Source organism: Balaenoptera musculus, chromosome 5 (genome assembly GCF_009873245.2).
Source record: "Balaenoptera musculus isolate JJ_BM4_2016_0621 chromosome 5, mBalMus1.pri.v3, whole genome shotgun sequence".
NCBI lineage: Eukaryota > Metazoa > Chordata > Mammalia > Artiodactyla > Balaenopteridae > Balaenoptera > Balaenoptera musculus.
The window spans coordinates 1501138-1520395 of NC_045789.1; the positions used below are offsets into that span (position 1 = coordinate 1501138).

The 19258-nt window shown below is 35.4% G+C and overlaps 1 protein-coding gene across 2 annotated transcripts in view; it reads left to right on the plus strand.

Moving 5' to 3' along the window:
- Nucleotides 1-19258, plus strand: part of GLRB (glycine receptor beta) — an 82862-nt gene that overhangs the window by 46153 nt on the left and 17451 nt on the right. Inside the window, exons 5-8 of one of the 2 annotated variants that reach the window (XM_036853918.1) lie at nt 11747-11976; nt 12080-12162; nt 13740-13880; nt 18775-18927. In XM_036853918.1, the coding sequence (XP_036709813.1) occupies nt 11747-11976; nt 12080-12162; nt 13740-13880; nt 18775-18927 (607 nt within the window). The remainder of the gene's footprint in view (nt 1-11746; nt 11977-12079; nt 12163-13739; nt 13881-18774; nt 18928-19258) is intronic. The other variant, XM_036853919.1, reaches the window with a different exon arrangement.

A 19258-nucleotide genomic window follows, 5' to 3' on the forward strand; every position in this document is an offset into this window, starting at 1 on the left:
CACGGTAGCAAGCCCAAAGCACCCGTTGCTGGGACCGGATCTTATCAGTTTTCAGCAGCGTCTTTGTCTCCGCTACTTGCCTCTAACCTCCATCTCTCGTCTGTAATCAGGGTCTCTTACTCTGAGCTACTCCCACTCACTCTGTGCCCCCTTTTCCATCCAGGTCTTTCAGCTCTATCACCTGTTTGTTTGTTAAACCAGATTGCTTCTTGACTGTAATGCAGCTATTTTTGTGTCTTTTCCTTTTGTTCTCTGATGGACTATTAACTCCTTAAAGTCAGGAAAAATGTATTCAACTTCTTCATTTCCTGTGAAGTGAGGAGACTATAGGCCCTCAGTTAGTGAACACATAAATAATGTCATATTATTAACTAATACTGGTTAAATAAATGAACAAATAAATTCTGCTATTTGTCTAGCAAAAAGTGAGTCCATGTAGCCATAAAAGAATTGGCAAACAAATTTAAACAATAGACTCATGTTGAACATTTATTTGGTTAAAAAACAGAGCAAATAATGTTATAATAGTAAAGGGTTATTTTTGTCAGTTTTAGAGACCTTTATGCAGAGGAGCCAAATTATTTATATTTACTGTTTCTTTTGATGAAATAACCTGCCTTTCCCTTTGTGTTGTGAAGATACAGCCTAAAGGTTCAGAATTGGAACCATACTCATCAAATAGACTTAAATGTTCCATTTTATCATAAGAATTATTTTTTGCTTTTGCAGTGTTTATTTCATACATACATACCTATAAGACAGAGCTTTATAGATGTGTGTTTTAAGGCTGTCATATTTTATAGATTTGCTCAGTCTTTCCAAAAACAGATGCCCTAATACCTTGTTGCTTAATAGTTAGGAAAGGTACAAGCTATTCTCGATGTAGAGATAACATTACGATGTCTTCTAAGGGAAAAAAATGTATCTAAGACAAGCTTGCTCTTCATTACTTGTTACAAGACACCAGTCAGAAATAATAGTGATGACTCAGCAGGGTAACTAAGAGGGTCCAGGTATGGAGAGCAGTTATTTCTTTCTTTTTCCTTCCAGGGCTTATTTATTTTTTTTCAGCTTCATTGAGGTATAACTGACAGATGAAATTGTAAGAAATTTAAAGTGTATGTGATGATTTGATATGCCTCTACATTGTGAAAGGATTTCCCCCATCAAGTTAATTAGCATATCCACATTATCTCTTTTTTTCTTTTGATGAGAACATTTAAGTTCTATTCCCTTAGCAAATTTCAGTTACACAATTGTGTTATCAACTACAGTCACCATGTTACACATTAGATCCTCAGACCTTATTCATCTTACAACCTAAAGTTTATACGTTTTACCAACCTCTCCCTATTGCCCATACCCCCAAATTCCTGGCAACCACTTTCCTACTCTCTGTTTCTATGAATTCAACTTTTTTTTAAGATTCAACATATAAATGATACCATGGAGTAATTGCCCTTCTCTGTCTGGCTGATTTTACTCAGCATAACGCTCTCCAGGTTCATCCGTATTGTTGTAAATGACAGTATTTCCTTCTTTTTTAAGGCTCAATAATATTCCACTATATATGTATATATATACCACATTTTCCTCATTCATTCATCCGTTGATGGGCACTTAGGTTGTTTCCATGCCTTGGCTATTGTAAATAATGCTGCAGTGAACATGGAAATACAAGCATCGCTTCTAGATATCTTGTTTCCTTTGGGTATAGACCCAGAGGTGGGATTGCTGGATCATATGGTAGTTCTATTTTTAATTTCCTAAGGACTCTCCATACTGGTTTCCATAGTAGCTGTACCAGTTTGCATTCCCACTAATAGTGTACAATTGTTCCCCTTTCTCTACATTCTAACCAGAATTTATCTCTTGTCTTTTAAAAAAAATTTTATTGAAGTATAGTTGATTTACAGTGTTGTGTTAGATCTCTTGGCTTTTTGATAATAGCCAGATAGCCTATTTCTTAAAAACAAAAGAAAACAAATAAAAAGATGCCTCCAAAAAAAGAGGTTGGAAAAGCAGAGAGCCTTAGATTTGTCTAAATATAAGATATATGTTCATAGAAACAGTATGATGAATAGTGGGTAAGTTGTGATATCAGACAGGCTTGTGCTGGAATCTGTTGTGTACTTAATGTGTTGCACCCTAAAAAGAGTGAAAAAACTATAGAAATAAAGCAACAGTATTTTGCCTGGCATAGTAACTCTTAGGAATGGTTCACTGGTTGTCATGCATTTGCAAATTAACGTACTATCAGGATAGAATCTCATCCTAAAGAAAATGAACCATTTATGTTTGTTAGTAGCGTCACTGTACAGTTGTGGTTTTGTTTATGAAGAGCCCCCTGGAAATTTCCCCTATAAAGATTTGCTGAAATAAAGGAAGTCCTAAAATTTGGAAGCTTCAGTGTTGCCCAGAGCTTTCCTCTGCAGCTCAGATCTTTCTACTTTAACTGGCAGTTGCTTACTCCAGAAAACATAATGTAGAACACAGAGCTTGGGGTGGGCATAGCGTGAGGAACTGCAGACAGAGGTGGGGCAACTTCTGAAGGAGGAGGGCAGCCCTTTCCTCCAGTGTATAAAGTTCATTACCAAACAAAGAAGCCATGGAGGTGATGCACATTAACACTGCTGTAAGGACATTTTAGCCAATTCTGTTTGGAAAACATTCCTTCCTGCTTATTTGTCTTCTAATTCAGAGGATATTTTTTTTAACACTTTTATTGGTGTATAATTGTTTTACAATGGTGTATTAGTTTCTGCTGTATAACAAAGTGAATCAGTTATACATATACATATGTTCCCATATCTCTTCCCTCTTGCATCTCCCTCCCTCCCACCCTCCCTGTCCCACCCCTCTAGGTGGTCACAAAGCACCGAGCTGATCTCCCTGTGCTATGCGGCTGCTTCCCACCAGCTATCTATTTTACATTCGGTAGTGTATAAGGGTAAGCTGGGACGAAGTGAGAGATTGGCATGGACATAATTCAGAGGCTAACTCGCTAAACTAAAAGCAATCTCACATTTGTTCACACACTGTAGCTGTGTAGCGGAAGAAACAATGTCACAGCCATATTAATACTCCTTAAGCCCTTCCAGCCTCCATGGTTATGTGCTCCTTCAGCTTGTTTCATAATCTCATTTTTTAGCTTTATGGTTCCTATTTCTCATGTCTGTGGGTTCGTTTGCATTCTGCCACCTTCCATTTCTGTAAGACATTGTTATTAATGCTGTAAGTGATATTTACTGACTTAATAGCAGCATTACCCAAATCATCAGATAAATGTAATCACCCTCATTTGAAGTTGGTACAGCAGTCACTTACTGTATCAGTTTATATGCTACTGCTGGTGACTACTGAAATAAGACCTTCAAAACAGAAGAATGGTTTGTTAGAGGCGAGGTGACATCTGCTCTATGGTCATACTGAAAATATTTGTTGATTTTTCCGTTCAGTTCCTACCTTTGGCTTACATCAGTTGGTTTTTAGAATTGAAAATGTGAACTGTTGCACTTGTGGTGGAAAATTAGGTATTAGGTTTATTGTAACGATCTGTACACAGACATTTTACCTCATCAGAAGTACGTAAGAACTCTTTCATGGAAATAAAAGCCTGATTATACAATCCATTTTCTTTGGTGTAGACACGCTTTGTAATTATATTGAATTATTGTCGCGCTATGATTCATGATCCTGCCAAACTTTCTGTGCCTTTGTGCTGCATGACTTGTTCAAGAAGAAAATCATATTTGGGATCAGCTAAAAGAGCTTAATTCTAGTTCTTGGCAATTACTTATCTTTGTTGTTTTAAAACAATTTTATTTTATATATTTTCTTCTATATGTAACTTTAAATGTCTTTCCTTACAACTTGTCTTAGTTTACTAAGTTACTCTCTATCCTATTTATCCTAGCTATATTATTCAGAAGCACTGGTGATAAGACATCATAAGTGAGAGCATTGTACAGCTGACCCTTGAACAACATGTTTTTGAACTGCACGGGTCCACTTTATACAGATTTTTATCACTATAGTACTGTATACGTACTACAGTATTACACGATCTACAGCAGTTGGTTGAATCCGTAGATACAGAAGGGCACACAATAAAGTTACACGCGGACTTTTGACTGAATGGCGGGTCGGCACTACTAACCCTGCGTTGTACAAGGGTCAACTGTCTTAGACAAGAAGGAAGGATGAGAAATGTCCCAGTTTTATTTTCTCCTTCCAAAATTTGTCATTATCAGCTGGTACAGAAGAATTAAATTAATGGTGTAAACAGTGCTAGCCAAATATCCTAACCTGTCAAAATGTCATAGAAATTATTTCTTCACTTCTGTATTTAACAGAAATATGTTGGGCACTTGCTAAATATCCAGTCCAGCAGACTGCAACTCATGCAGTTTATAGTTTAGGGTGGTCGCATTGTATCACCTAGCAGGCACCCCTAATAAAAGTGGAATGTTGACATAGGTCTAGAAAAATTTAAATATTCATAAGGTGTTATTAAACAGTATTTAACTAAAAACTCTTAAAAATGACATATGGAGAAAAATAGATAAAGCATAACCTAAGAATTTTTACTGACATTTTGTTAGCTTGCAGTTCTTACATGAAATTTCTAACCTCGCTAATGACTAAATTTAAATCCTTTTCACACCAGGCTTTATAACAGCTCTGTTGACAGAACTTTAATTATAATGCTGCCAGATGCCATGAGAGTTGATCTTCTTTATTTCCTTGAACGCCATTTTTTTTTATCGTAGTGTAAAGAAATCAAATGAGGAAACATCACATATGTGAGAGTTAGGTAAAAATTACAAGTAACCAGAAGAGGTATCCTGACAGCAACACAAAATATAGATGAACAGTTCTTAATATTAAAATATCATTAATGAAACTAACCATTTTTAATGTCTTCTTGTGAAATATTTTATTGCCTTGAAGAAGTAGTGTAATTTGGGTGTTAATTGGTACTGAAAATCTTGGAGAACATCCATTTTCCAGATCATGACTATTAGTGTGCTATTTGGAATGAATAATGATAGTATTTGTCACCAAGTTCTTTCAAAACAATTAAGTAATTTCCCAGTGATAAAAGAGGTCTGTTTCTGAGGGGAATTTGTTCATTGCAAAATAAATGATAGAGCTATAAGTATAGTGATTGAATAAATGAAAATGAAATTAAATAGGTTTCTAAGTTAGTTATCTAAATACAGAGCCTTTGAAATGCCAATAAGTAGCAATTATTTAGAAATGCCCATAAAACATGAACCAAAGCATACTAATTAATAATCTTTTATCTTTTAATGAATGTTAAGCCAAAGCTATTAATTTAAATTGTGAAATTTTTAAACACTTAAAAGATGCATCAGTGTGCTGCAACTTGTATTGAATATAATACTCTGTAGCTACATAACTAATAGAAAAGCATCTTGGAAGCACTTTCCTAATGAGATAATAAGATGTAATGACCAAGAATGATACAATGAAGTAACTGATTTCCAGTTTTTCAGCGATGCTCATTGTAATACAACTGGAGTTCTACTCAGAAATAAAATTTGAAAAAGGATTTCAGTAGAGACTCAAAGCTTATGGTATATTGAGCTTACATCAATGCAGCTGAAAGCAAGAAGAGTTCATTTCAGGAGATGCTCAAAGCAGTTTCAAGATTTGTGACCTAGAAATGGATTACCGTTTAGAATAATTGTAGATTGATCACAGTACAGAGCAAACCCAATGAATTACGGTATAGGCTTGATTTTTTTTTTTTTTTTTTTGAGGCAAAAAGCCTATTCACCACTATTACCAACATTATAAAAGAATAACAACATTAAGGATATATACTATCAATAATAAGACAAAATATCGATACTTGCTTAGTGCTTAATGTAGCCAGATGAACTTCGTGTGCTTTACATATGTTTTCTCATTTATTCCTGATAAAAACCCTGTGTTGTGGGTGTATCATTATTATCTTCATCTTATAGATAGGAAACGTTGTTCACGTCCTAATTCTGTGTCATCTTGCTTTTATATGCCACAGTGTTTTACTGAAATCATCAGTGTCTCCCTCATTTGCTGAAAGTATTCAGTTTGATTGTACTTGACCTTTGATGGCATTTATTGCTGTTGACCATCTTAAAGCTTTTGACTCTGGTTTGGTGAAATCACATTCTCAGGGCTTTCTTCTTTTTCTCAGACTTCTGAGAAAGCCAGCCCTTTAAATGCTTACCCTCCCCAGGGTTATTTTTTCCCCTGCGTTCCTTCTCTAGGTAGTAATATTGGACAAACTCTTTCTTAGTCTTGATTTTTTTGGGTAGTGTTTTCAAGGTTCATTCATGTTGTAATATGTATCAGAATGTCATTCCTTTTTATGGCTGAATAATATTCCACAGCGTATATGTATACACCACACTTGTCTATCCGTTCATCAGTTGATGGGCACTTGGATTGTTTCCACCTTTTGGTTATTGTGAATAATGCTGCTATGAAAAAGGGTGTACAAATATCAGTTGTAGTCTCTTGCTTTTAATTCTTTTGGGCATGTACCTAGGAGTGGAATTGCTGGATCATATGGTAATTCTATATGTAATGTTTTGAGAACAAAGCACAATTTTTAAAAAGTTAGAAACATGAATATTGTAAGGACATGTCAGTGATTTATTTAACTCATTAATGAGGGAACCAGCCAGACAGTAAAGCTGATTCAGTGGAGAATTCAAGAGACTGGAGAGAAAGAATGCTGCAATTAGGTTGCTAAATTAGATATACTTGTTAATGTTCCACAGGGCGATAAAGGCATACCTTTGGGAATGTCTTTCCTACCTGACAGAAATGATTTGTAATTTAACAGTCTTCTTGAAATGACATAATTGTACAGCGTCTGGGCCCTAATCCATAGAAAACGGCAAGCCAAACAAAGTTACATTTTCCTAGAGACTCATACAACCCTTAGGTGGGCTTGTTAGATAGCATTTAGTGTGATATCGAAAGGGCCATCTCTTTGCCTGTCTCCAAATTTTGGCTGATTTTTTAACTTTTTATTTATTCCCTTTCCTTTTGTTTACAGAATGTTTTGCATTTCCTTCTTTTAGGTAGACTTTATTTTTTAGAATAGTTTTAGGTTCACCGCAAAAATGAGTAGAAAGCGTAGAGAGTTCCTGTAAGCCCCTTACCCCTGGACGTGCAGAGTCTCCTCCACTATGGATTTACTCCACCAAAGTGGTCCTTTGGTCGCAATCGATGACTCTACATGGACACGTCATCACCTAAAATCCAGAGTTTAGATTAGGGTTTGCTCCTGGCATTGTCCATTTGATGGGCTTTGACAAACATATGATGACATGTGTCCACCATTAGGGTATCAAACCGAAGAATTTCACTGCCCTGGAAAACCACTGTCTTCTGCCTGTTCGTTCTTCTCTCCCCCTAATCGCTGGCAACCACTGATCTTCTCACTGTCTCCTTAGTTTTGCCTTTTCCAGAATGCCATTATAGTTGGACTCATACAGTATGCAGCCCTTTCAGACTGGCCTCTTTCACTTAGTCATGTGCATTTAAGGTTCCTTTATGTCTTTTCATGGCTTGACGGCTCATTTCTTTTTAGTGTCGCATAATATTCCACTGTCTGATGGAGCACAGTTTATTAATCCATCACCCACTGGAGGACATCTTGGTTGCTTCCAAGTTCTGGCAGTTATAACTAAAGCTACAATAAATACCCATGTGCAGGTTTTTGTGTAGACATAGTTTTCAGCTTTTTTGAGTACATACCAAGGAGTGCCATACGATAAGAGTATGTTTAGTTTTGTAAGAAACTGACACACTGTCTCCCAAAGCAGCTGTAATATCTTGATTCCCAGCAGCAATGAGAGTTCCTACTGCTCCACACCCCCATTTCCATTTGCTGTTGTCAGTTATTTTTAGTCCCTTGTAGCTTCTTTATGGCTGCAGGAAACGTGTGTCCAGGTGCAAGCCCTGCAGCAAAGGGTCCCAGGTCCCAGGTCCCAGCCTGTCTCAGACATATAGAATAAAAAGAGGGTTGACTGTAGATTAAAACATTCTTGTATCATTTGTAATTTTGTAATTTTTCCCACAGACAGTTTATTTTGTCAAGGTCTCTGACACTATCTAGGGCTTTCATCAGCTTTCAGCTGATTAAAATGCTTTGAACTTAATAAATGATAAATGACATGGATATATTCTGGGATGGAGTGGAAACATTGATTAGACTTCAAGAAGAATTTAGAAAAATGGACTTCACGTGGAAAAACACTATTGCAATTGCTATAAAAATTTTAAAAGAAAAATAATTTTACTATACAGTTTTAGATGAGTTAACCATTGCATTTTGGAAATAGGTGGGAAGTAGAACAGCGCTCCCAAAAGAATGTGTGCGTGTGTGGAGATTTTGAGGGGAGCTCGACATAATGCAGGCTTAGTTCCTGAAGTTCCACCCCAAACATTGTAAGATGGCTTCTTTTTTAATTATGCAAAATATGCTGAAGTTAAAGGTTAGCGTTGCTTTAATTCCTGTCAGATATCTTGCTGATACTAAAAAAATACTGATATAATGTCTTTAGAAATTAATTGCTAAGAAGCAAAATGTAGTTGCTTGGGTCTAGATAAAGAATACCAATGAGATCTTAATATTTCTATCTCTATACATATTTCTCACCCTCTTTAAAGTAATAAAACATAATATTAGGCTAAAACAAAGCATCCAGATTTTAGAAGCCACACTGGTAAAGTTGCTTGGGAGTTGTGCCCAAATAATACTGAAAGAGTCTTGTCAGTATATGGCAGTGTCTCAACTGTTATTTATTTTTTTATCCAGCCCCCTATTTCTGGAGAGGATTTACAGTATATAATAATAGCAAAAATACAATGAAGTAATTGAAATAGTACTAAATGTGCAGGAGCCGTACAATGATAGTCATACCAGGATGTGAGCTACACATTCATTCAATTAGCTATAGGGTTTAGCTTTCAGTTCCCTCGCTGCCAGACAAAAAGGAAAACATGACAATAGGCTTACCTTGTACTTCCCAGTAATAGGAAGCATTTACGAGCATCAAGAGACCATTTTCATAGTATAAACTTTCAAAAATAGACACATTTTTGTAAGGCACTTAGGCCAAATATGCCTAGCACGTAGTAAATACCTATACAAAGATATTATAGTTATATTTGGATAAACAAATGAAAAATTAAAGAAAAATTCATCTTCGGTATTTTCATGTCATGGTTATTGACCAAAATAAGGGACCGTAGCTTTAATAATAAGCTTATAAAAGATAAATCGGCAACCTCATCTGTCCCTTAGGACACAGTATTTTATCATAATACCGTGAATGCGTATTTCAAATGCCACAGCTTAAAGATGTAGTATTTGATGATTTACCTGCATAAGAAACAGTAGCTATAAGAGGGTAATAGAATAGCTTTTACTGTATATAATTTTAGAATACCACTCATTTTGGCTGATCATTACAGGGAAGCTTTTTAGCAAATAATTTGGAATTGGATACTGTTAAGTGCTCAAAGTAATGGCAAGGAGATATCAACCATGCGCTTTAGCGAAGCTAGCATAATAGGAATTTTATGTGAAAATGATCAAATCTATGGTGTATTAAGTTGGGGGCCATGCATGTTTTTCTGGGGTGAGAAAAACTTTGGTCAGGAAGCAGCATTGTGGCCACTGGAAGGCTTACCAGTTGATAGGCCTATGTCCTGGACATGTTTTGAGCTAATTTCTTTAGCTGTCACAATCAGATATGCGGTAACCACTTAAGTCCCATTATGAATTGTAGGATATGTGTATATTTGACAAAAAGTTAATGGAGCTGTGTAGTGCAGGTCTTCGTCTTCCAGGGTCCTAGGCCTCCTTCACGTCCTCCTTGATTCCATGTTCGTTTGATTAGGAAAATGTTATTTTTGTTTTCCCTGCCAGTGGTACAGATATGTTCAGTGTCAGCTTCCATAATTCTTAATTTATTTGACTTTTGCGCTTCAAGACCGTCTGCGTATGATTTTTAACAATCAATTTATATTATGTGTTGAAGTTTATTTATTTATTAAACATGTATCTAATTGAAGTATAGTTGATTTACAATGTTGTGTTATATGTGTTGCAGTTTTTATAAACATCAAGTTTAGATGTTAGATGTAGGTAGGTTAAATCTTACTTCACTGTCTGTAGTTCAGTAAATATTTATTATCAATATGTGCCTTACCCTCCTCTGATTACTATTGTAGAATCTGAACATCATAGGAGAGAGAAAGTGAATTCCTCAAATTTTCCTAGAGTCACCGCGCATTGCTTATGCTTTATTTTATATTTTATACATAAATAAAATGTGCACATTTATGTTTCATATAAATATGTTAGGTCTTATTATTTAAAGAAAGATAATCTATCATCTCTTCCTACTTAAATATTTGGATTTTGATTTGAAGTTTATGATCTGATTCATTTTGATCATGTCAAAAGGCCATGGATAGGTAGTATTTTGTGAATTTTGAATGGTTGAAAATAAGGCTGCTGAAGCCCAATGTCATTTATGCCTTGAGCACTTTGGTGCATATTCTGAGTTCAGTGTATAAAATTAAAATCAAAAAACCTGAGCATAATGCCACAATGCTGCTTTTGACGGTATATACCCCAATAACCCAATGTGTGCCAGAATCTCATTTCACTGGCAAATATAAAATGTATTAAGGTATTAAACGTGTTTCTAGGTTCATATATTCTTAGAATGTACATGTCTTGATATAATCCAACTTTTACAAAGTTTTACAATTAAAACTTTGGAGATAGGCAAAAAACTGAAATAAAATAATCAGCTGTTTAGTGGATTTCAAAACCTTTTCCTACTGTAGTTGAATATAACATTTACAAATTTTTCATGTACTCTCATCTGCTTGGCAAAATCCAAATGTTTTTTGACTACCTCTGTATAATCATTTACATGTATGAGAAGGCAAGGATAATTTTTCCTTTTCTTCCTCAAGTATAAAGTATGTGTTTTATACATATATGTAGTTCTATTTTTATTTTATTTTTATTGATGTACAGTTGATTTACAATGTTGTGTTAGTTTCTGCTGTACAGCAAAGTGATATAGTTATACTTGTATACACACTCTTTTTCATATTCTTTCCCATGATGGTTTATCCCAGGATACTGAATGTAGTTCTCTGTGCTCTACAGTAGGACCTCGGTGTTTATCCATCCTATGGATAAACAGCTTTCATCTGCTCACCCCAAACTTCCAATCCTTCCCTCCCGCACCCCCTTGTAGCTTTATATACATATAAATAATTTTTGTAGTTTGCTACTTAGTAAAAGACAAGTGAAATATTTTCTCTTGGCTTCTTATCTATTTTTAATCAAAATGTATCCTACTTTTGGGAGAAGAATAATGGCAGTATTTAGCAGTTCCTGTGCTTTTTTGACAATACCAACTAACCCCCTGGTATAATTGGTGTTTGTATTACAGTAAAGCAATTATTGGTAAAGTTCTATGACGACGTTTGAACTCGCAAGCGCTAAGAGGATGTCTGTAGACAGTCTTAGAAAGACACGAGGGGCTTTTTATACCAAGCTGTTGTGATCCTTGTTGGTGCTGGAAGAGCAAACGTATTTGTGCTGCTAATGATTGAACCCTTTTCATTCTGGTGCTGAACGCATTCTTAAAAATGGCAGTAAACATACACGCACACGTAATTTTCCCAGGATTATAGAGTCAACATCTTCCTGAGACAGAAGTGGAACGACCCCAGACTGAAGCTGCCTAGTGATTTCCGGGGCTCGGATGCCCTGACGGTGGACCCCACGATGTACAAGTGTCTGTGGAAACCTGATTTATTTTTTGCAAATGAAAAAAGTGCCAATTTTCATGATGTAACCCAGGAAAATATCCTCCTCTTTATTTTTCGGGATGGAGATGTCCTTGTCAGCATGAGGTACTCTTTTCTAATATTTGTAGATTCATATTTTCCTTTAAAAATCAGTATATCACAGAGACATGTGTTAAACAACTTCTAAGACGTCTGTTTCTGCTTTCAGGCTATCTATTACTCTTTCGTGCCCTTTGGACTTGACCTTGTTTCCCATGGATACACAGCGTTGCAAGATGCAACTTGAGAGCTGTATGTAAATGAGACCCTAAGTCACCATAGGGATAAAAATGCTTAAAATTTCTAGGCAGTACATGCTACTAATATCTTAGATAATAACGGTGAAACTAATGCTTTTGCTTACAAATAGACGTTAGAATAAGTTATTTAGGGAGATTATAGTTTTCCTTTTACTATATTAATTTGTATGCTAAGTTATGAGTTCTTTTGTTACCAGTTGATTTCAGTTGAGTTGTCGTAGGTGTAGGTGTGTACCCTTCTAACTTATTCCAGTCGCCACCTTCATTTGAGTTAGTAATATAGGCAAGGTAAAGGAGAAAATGATGTCCTAATAACTTTTCTAATGTTAAAACCACATTTTTCAGAGCAGAAAATTTGGAAAACATTGAAAAATATTATCTAAATCCTACCAAACATTCATTTTCTATGGATCTATAAAAAATTTATTTTTTACACAATTGGATTTTGGATTTTCTATGTTTCTAGAATCATATATTTTTCAGTTTCTAAAAGAGGTACCAGGTGTAGTCATTGAAATGATTATCTCTAAAATATATTTATTAATTAATTTGCTATGAAGCTTGTCATGTGAAAATCAAAGTAGGAAATAAAGCTTGAAAACTTAACACTAATGGAAGGAATCTTCAGCCTGAATACCCATATACTGTGACCTATTCCTACAAAGAAGCACCTTACAAAATGTATGTGCTTGCTTGATGACATGCTTTAAAGTTACTTAGTGGTTACTTGTTGTTGTTGTTTAATTTACTGAAGCTGGATCCTAAATTTGAACAATATTTTTTGCTTTCTAACTATAATGTGAGATTTTGCAGATGTAAGTGTAGGTATGTACACGTCTGTGTGTGTATTGTATATACGTGTGCCTGTGTGTCAATACGCATTTGTATAAATAATTCCAAATGTGTATATACATTCAATTCTATTACTAGATACACTAAAGTATGGCTTTAAAAAATATAGGCATGTAAGAGTTGAACGGTAGGCTACAACATGCTGTAAACCCATGGGGCCCTTGAATTGTAGCCAGGTTACCTAAGCCCGCAATGTGGGTTCCAGGAGGCTCTAGTGATGGAGTGATGTCCATTTGAGGGGCTGTCTTATTGCTCTCCTCTGGCCATGCAACTTCTCTAGGGAAGTTGGTAGTGAATTCTTCAAAAAAAACCATTTTGGTGCTTACGTTTCTTTAAAAATCTCCAGGTAGCATATTGCATGATTGTAAATGTATACATTCAGAAAGCTAGTATCACTTATTTGCTACTTTTTCATTGATGACAGTTCAGAATTCTGACATAGACAGATGTACTACTGTTCATGACACCCGAGGAGTTTTACCATCTGCCATATGCTGATTATTTTAGCTTGTTCTTTCTTTAAGCTAATTATCTGTAACTTTTGTGCTAATGTTTTTATTAGTGGCCATAGATTTTACCTCTTTACATGTGTAACAAAAGTTTCATAAAATGGCCTATTGTTTTACCATGTCTGTGTTTAATATCTGGATTTTAAAATGTTAAAGAAGTGTTAATAATTATATTTCAAACTAATATTTTATTTATTTTTGTTTATAGTTGGTTACACAACTGATGACTTACGATTTATCTGGCAGTCAGGGGATCCTGTTCAATTAGAAAAAATTGCCTTGCCTCAATTTGATATTAAAAAGGAAGATATTGAATATGGTAACTGTACAAAATACTATAAAGGCACTGGTAAGTAATATTCTTTAAATTAAACAAAACTAAGTCTTATTTCAAAGATTTGTTTCAGTATTAAAATATGCTAGGGACAGAACAGAGAAAACTAGTTAAAAAATAAATTCAGTATTTATAAACATTATATCTGTATGTTGATATATTTAAATCTTTCATAAAATTACGTCCACTAAAGTTAAAATTTATTTTATCACTAGATAGTTTTGCTTTTCTTTATGTAATTCTGGATAACAAGAGGTTTTCAACTTTTTATTTTATATGAACTCTCCAGGCAGTGGTTTTCTTAGATGTTGCCTAGAAATTCTGCTCTGACAAGATTCATATTAGGGCCAAACATTATGGATATAAACAATGTAACCCATATATATTCGTCTGCTGTCTTTGGGGCAGTTTTTCAATGTTGGTTGACCCATTTTCTTAACTTTCAAAAAATTTAATCTTTATGCTGTGCAGGAAACAGTAAACACATGAAATAATTGGACATGAGTAAAAATTTGCCATATAATATTCTTGGTCTAGATTATGGAACAGCCAATTATGAAAGCTCAACAAATTAACCTCATTCATTAAATCACATCAAGCTTTACAGAAATGAAAATACAATACTCACTGATCAAACTTTCATAATATGATTAGTATTCAACCTTTGAGTCTCCTCTGGAGGTTTAGGTTATTGAAGGCTCTAGTTATTAAATATAGTGCTGTTTTCCTCAGCAATATAAATAAAAAGGTGATTGACTTTTGATCAATATATTCACACTCATAATCAGTCTAACTTGGAAATTACCACAAAATTCTAATTCTGTATCAGGAAGTAAATCATGACAAAGATACTCAGGGATAGATGTAATTAAAGTTTAAGTTTATTGCAACATTTAAGTTGACTTTGCAAAAATAAAATTGTGGAAAATTTACAGAGATGAAATGTTTGAGCTAAAATGCTGCATCGTGACATCATCAAGGACAAAATATGATTTAAAACATACCTGTTGATTAGAATAAAAGAGTGAATAGTTGCATACTTACGTTGTTGTAATAATAAATACAACACGGGCCAACATAGAGATAACGTTAGTTTAAGCATCTGTTGTCATTGACCTTCAAATAAATTAACAGATTATATAACATTTATACATAAATAGTCCCTTCTCTTGTAGAGCTTATAGTATTTTAGGACAAGAGACAAAATGAGCAAATACACTGCTGAAAGAATTATCAAAATTTTTAATGGAAAAACAGAGCTCTTAAAAATTTGACCATCAAAGTACTCAGTGCAGAAATCGTAGATACCTTGATTGTCAGATGTGGAAGTGATCTTTCGGCTAATGCTGAGCCAGCTCTTTTGTTGAACACATAAAATAACTGAGATGCAGGGTCAACGACTTCCTGAAGGTCAAGGGCAAATCAGTGTCAGCTGTGACCTGGGCACAGTCAGTCTCTTCTCTACGACTCATGCAAATTGAGACTGACTACAGTTTTCAGGGATTTCTCACCTAGTAATGGAAAAAATAAACTTGAAAGCCAAGAGAAGTTTTTTGGAGGATTGATGTGTAGAAACATTTAATAGATGGCTTTTTGAGTTCTTGCTGTCTGTCAGGCATTGCTTTAAGCACTTTGCAGGAATTCTGTCATTTAATCCTCACAACAATCCTATGAGTTCAGTGAGTACTATTATATATTTGGAAAATAGTTACCCACATCCAGATTATATGATTAACATTTCAAAATGAATAGTCTCTAAATTGTTTGAGAAACTTGAAATAGAGTTTACTGAAGTTTTAAACTTCATCTAGAGATGAAAAATAAAACCAGTAATTTTATTTCTAATTTTATGTAGTATAAAATCATGTAATAGTATTGAAAATCATGGGGTTATTCATTTTTTCACCTTTAAGCCCTGAACTTAAAATGTCTCGGGACTTCCCTGGCGGTCCAGTGGTTAAGATTTCGCCTTCCAATACAGGGGGTGTGGGTTCGATCCCTGGTCAGGGAGCTAAGATCCCACATGCCTCGTGGCCAAAAGGACAAAACGTAAAGCAGAAGCAATATTGTAACAAATTCAATAAAGACTTTAAAAATGGTCCACATCAAAACAGTCTTAACAAAAAAGAAGCCTCTACTTGGGGACTCAGCAGTGAATAAAGGACAGATCTCTGCTGTTTTACAGATCCATATTCTTACATGGCAAGCAAATAAAGTAAATATAATTCTTTTAGTCCTAAGAAGGAACTAAGAGGGTATGCTGTGGTAGAGAGTATTTGGGGATATACTCAAGATTTACGATAAGTAAATCTTTCATAGATTTTTTTGTGTGTGTGGTATTTTTCGAGTTATCATAAATAAGTCGCTCATATCTCATTAGATACAGAAAGTAACAAAAAACTCATGGCTAACATAATAATAATTGGCACTATATTTCAGTAAACATGCTTTGTCAGTATTTATATGAATCAGTATATGGATATAAGGAAAACATTTTAATGTTTGGATAATACTTAGAAATGTATGTAGGAAAATAGAACATTCAAAATATATGGAATGCTTAACAGTGTAGAGTACTGGAAAAGATACAGAAAGTAACACATAAAATGATGGCCGGTATTTTCTTTAATTTGTACAAAATTATCCGAAATGGTGATTTGGCTTTAACTTTATTAAAAATTAGGGTTTTATTTATAATTGTAGAAATTACACAGGTGGAGAAATATATGGGTACACAAGTATAGAAAAATCTTTAAATTGGAATCCTGAGTGAATAATAATCAAATAAAAGCTCACAGGAAATAGAAAGTAAATTGAATTTGCCAATGAGCATTTATATCCATTAGCTGCCCACCTGCCCCTCATAAATGTAACAGTACCAGGAAATCAAAAAAGATCAAGAAATGTTTCTCATAAAAGTTTATGGAGCAAATCACTATGATATCCAAGCGTATATTTTACTGCTAAATGCATCCGCGTCTTGGGAAGCTCCCGGGGGGGTGACTTCAGATGAAGCACTCGGTTACTAGGCTGTCATCTAAATGTGGTGGATGGGACGTGCAAATGCATTGGAAAGCGAGCAGCTTTATAGAAAATTGTTATAATCCTTGTGACAACCTAGGCTCCCAAAGATACATAATAAGCACGTATGTGTTCTTCCCCATTTCATAGGCACTAGGTGAATGTAAAGTTACCTTAAGGGAGTGACGCTCTTAGAAAGCAAGGTACTGCAGAACCACGTGTAGGAAACGCTGTGGGCCTCCTTAATTGCAGCGAATGGGCTTATGAAAGATTATAGTTTGGAAGTTTTGCACATGGTTGTTAGTTGGAAGCATATGTGCTCGTTTGTCCAGGCAGGAAGTTGAGATAAGAGGTAGGCACTTAAAAGGGAGGGGAATTTTCCATCGTTTTGCCTTTCATATCTTTTTAGAACCTGTGCACCATTTAAATGAATTGCCTAGTTTTAATGAACTTAAAATTTTGAAAAGACAAATACTCTGCATTGCTTGTCTTATTTTGATATAATATGGAAACATTTGGCATAATTAGAATTTACTTCAGTTCAAATCAACTATTTATTTTTGTTACAGATTAGTCCTAATATCTTTTCTAATCCCTCCGAGGTATCGATGATTATTGGGAAAAGGATAGATTTCTAATCTAAGCTATTTGATAAAAGGATGAGAATAGCCATTCTTTTAAAGACCCTATTTGTGTGCAATTACTGCTCTAGATACTATTAATGAATAAATATGAAGATTATTCTAGCATCAGAAATATATTCCTTCTTCCCAACTAGGAAAACTAGATAAATACAACTTTTTAAACTAAAACACAGTAAAAAAGTAATATTTTCTTTTTCCCCATAATTATTTTATTTACGCACTGTCCATTCATTTGTCTCAACATTTTAAAATAATTCTGTACAGTTTAAGTTGAACACAACTGGAGATATTTTAACTTTTTGGAATTCATGCATAACCTTCCTTTTGTTGAATGGGAAATGACATTTTTATCTAAATTGAACATTTAAAAAAATCATCTCAAACATCTGGAAACGTCTCTTGTATGCCAGTGCTGGGAGGATATTTGTGTCACTCATTTTCTTTCTCCAGTCAGCAAAGGCTGTTATGAGGCTGCCCATAATTTATGATTAATTTGAGAGACCAGTTGATATCATGGCAGCCCTAGAATGATGTGTAAGGGCAATGTCTGCTTTAGTCTCAGCCTGTGAAAGTGAAGCCCTTTCCCTCGATTCCAGAACATTTGAGGTCCTGGAGTGGAACCAGGGGAGACTTGGGAGGGATGTCAGATGTTTGCCCTTTATTAACTTTTACCTGCATAGACTGGGAACACTCACTTCTTACCCTTGCTAGTGTTTACCCCCAAGACTGTCTTCACATTTCCTGCGTAAATATGCGTATGAGCTCCTGTAGATGGTCATCCCTTCCAGATAAGAAGTGGTCCACGTGGCTGAAAATTATACTGACAATGTGTAATCCAGGGATGTTTCTTTTTAGACTTGCTCTGCTTTGATTTGCTGCTCCCAGTGGCTTCTTGAGATCTTTTGCTCCCAGAGTAGCCAAGGATAATGGGAAGTTTAAGTCACTGCAAAATCTCGGAACAAAGACTTCAAAGCCGAGACTGGCCATCCCAGAGCAGCATATGGTGTCTGTTTGTCAATCTCATAATGAAGTTGCAGAAGGTCGGGTGAAACAGGTCTCATCGTGCCGTCCTCTTAGATCACGTAAATGATATATATTTACAGAACCAGCCCCCGTCCTTTTCTCGTGGAGTTCACTTTGTGAAATTGCCTCAAGCAGAAGCGACCTGTAGTTTACGGGCACGATGTGATTTTGCGGTTGGATGTTGCGGGAGTGTCACTCTTGCCTGTGTCTGTCGCTGGCAGGGTACTACACGTGCGTGGAGGTCATCTTCACCCTGAGGAGGCAGGTGGGCTTCTACATGATGGGCGTCTACGCCCCAACCCTGCTCATTGTGGTTCTGTCCTGGCTTTCCTTCTGGATCAACCCCGATGCCAGTGCTGCCAGAGTGCCCCTGGGTAACGTGTTCCAGCCTCTCTCTCGGGGGGTCGAGAGTGCGCTGCATCTTTATACAAATGACTGTATACTTTTGAAATTATACCAAATGATTTTGAGACAGTGAGTTTTGGAATTGATGGCAACCTTTTTTTTTTTCAGACTTCCTTCAGTCCTTGACATTGAACTAGATTTTCTCCGTGTTTAGGCATTCTATAATTAAACTAAGTTTTCTCTTTTTGTGTCCTTCGGGTATTTTAAGCAGTTAATCCATCCTACTTGGACTCTCATGAAATAATTACTAATAAGCGATTTTCATGGATAGCAGAAGGCTAAAATCCCCAACGGTGCCAA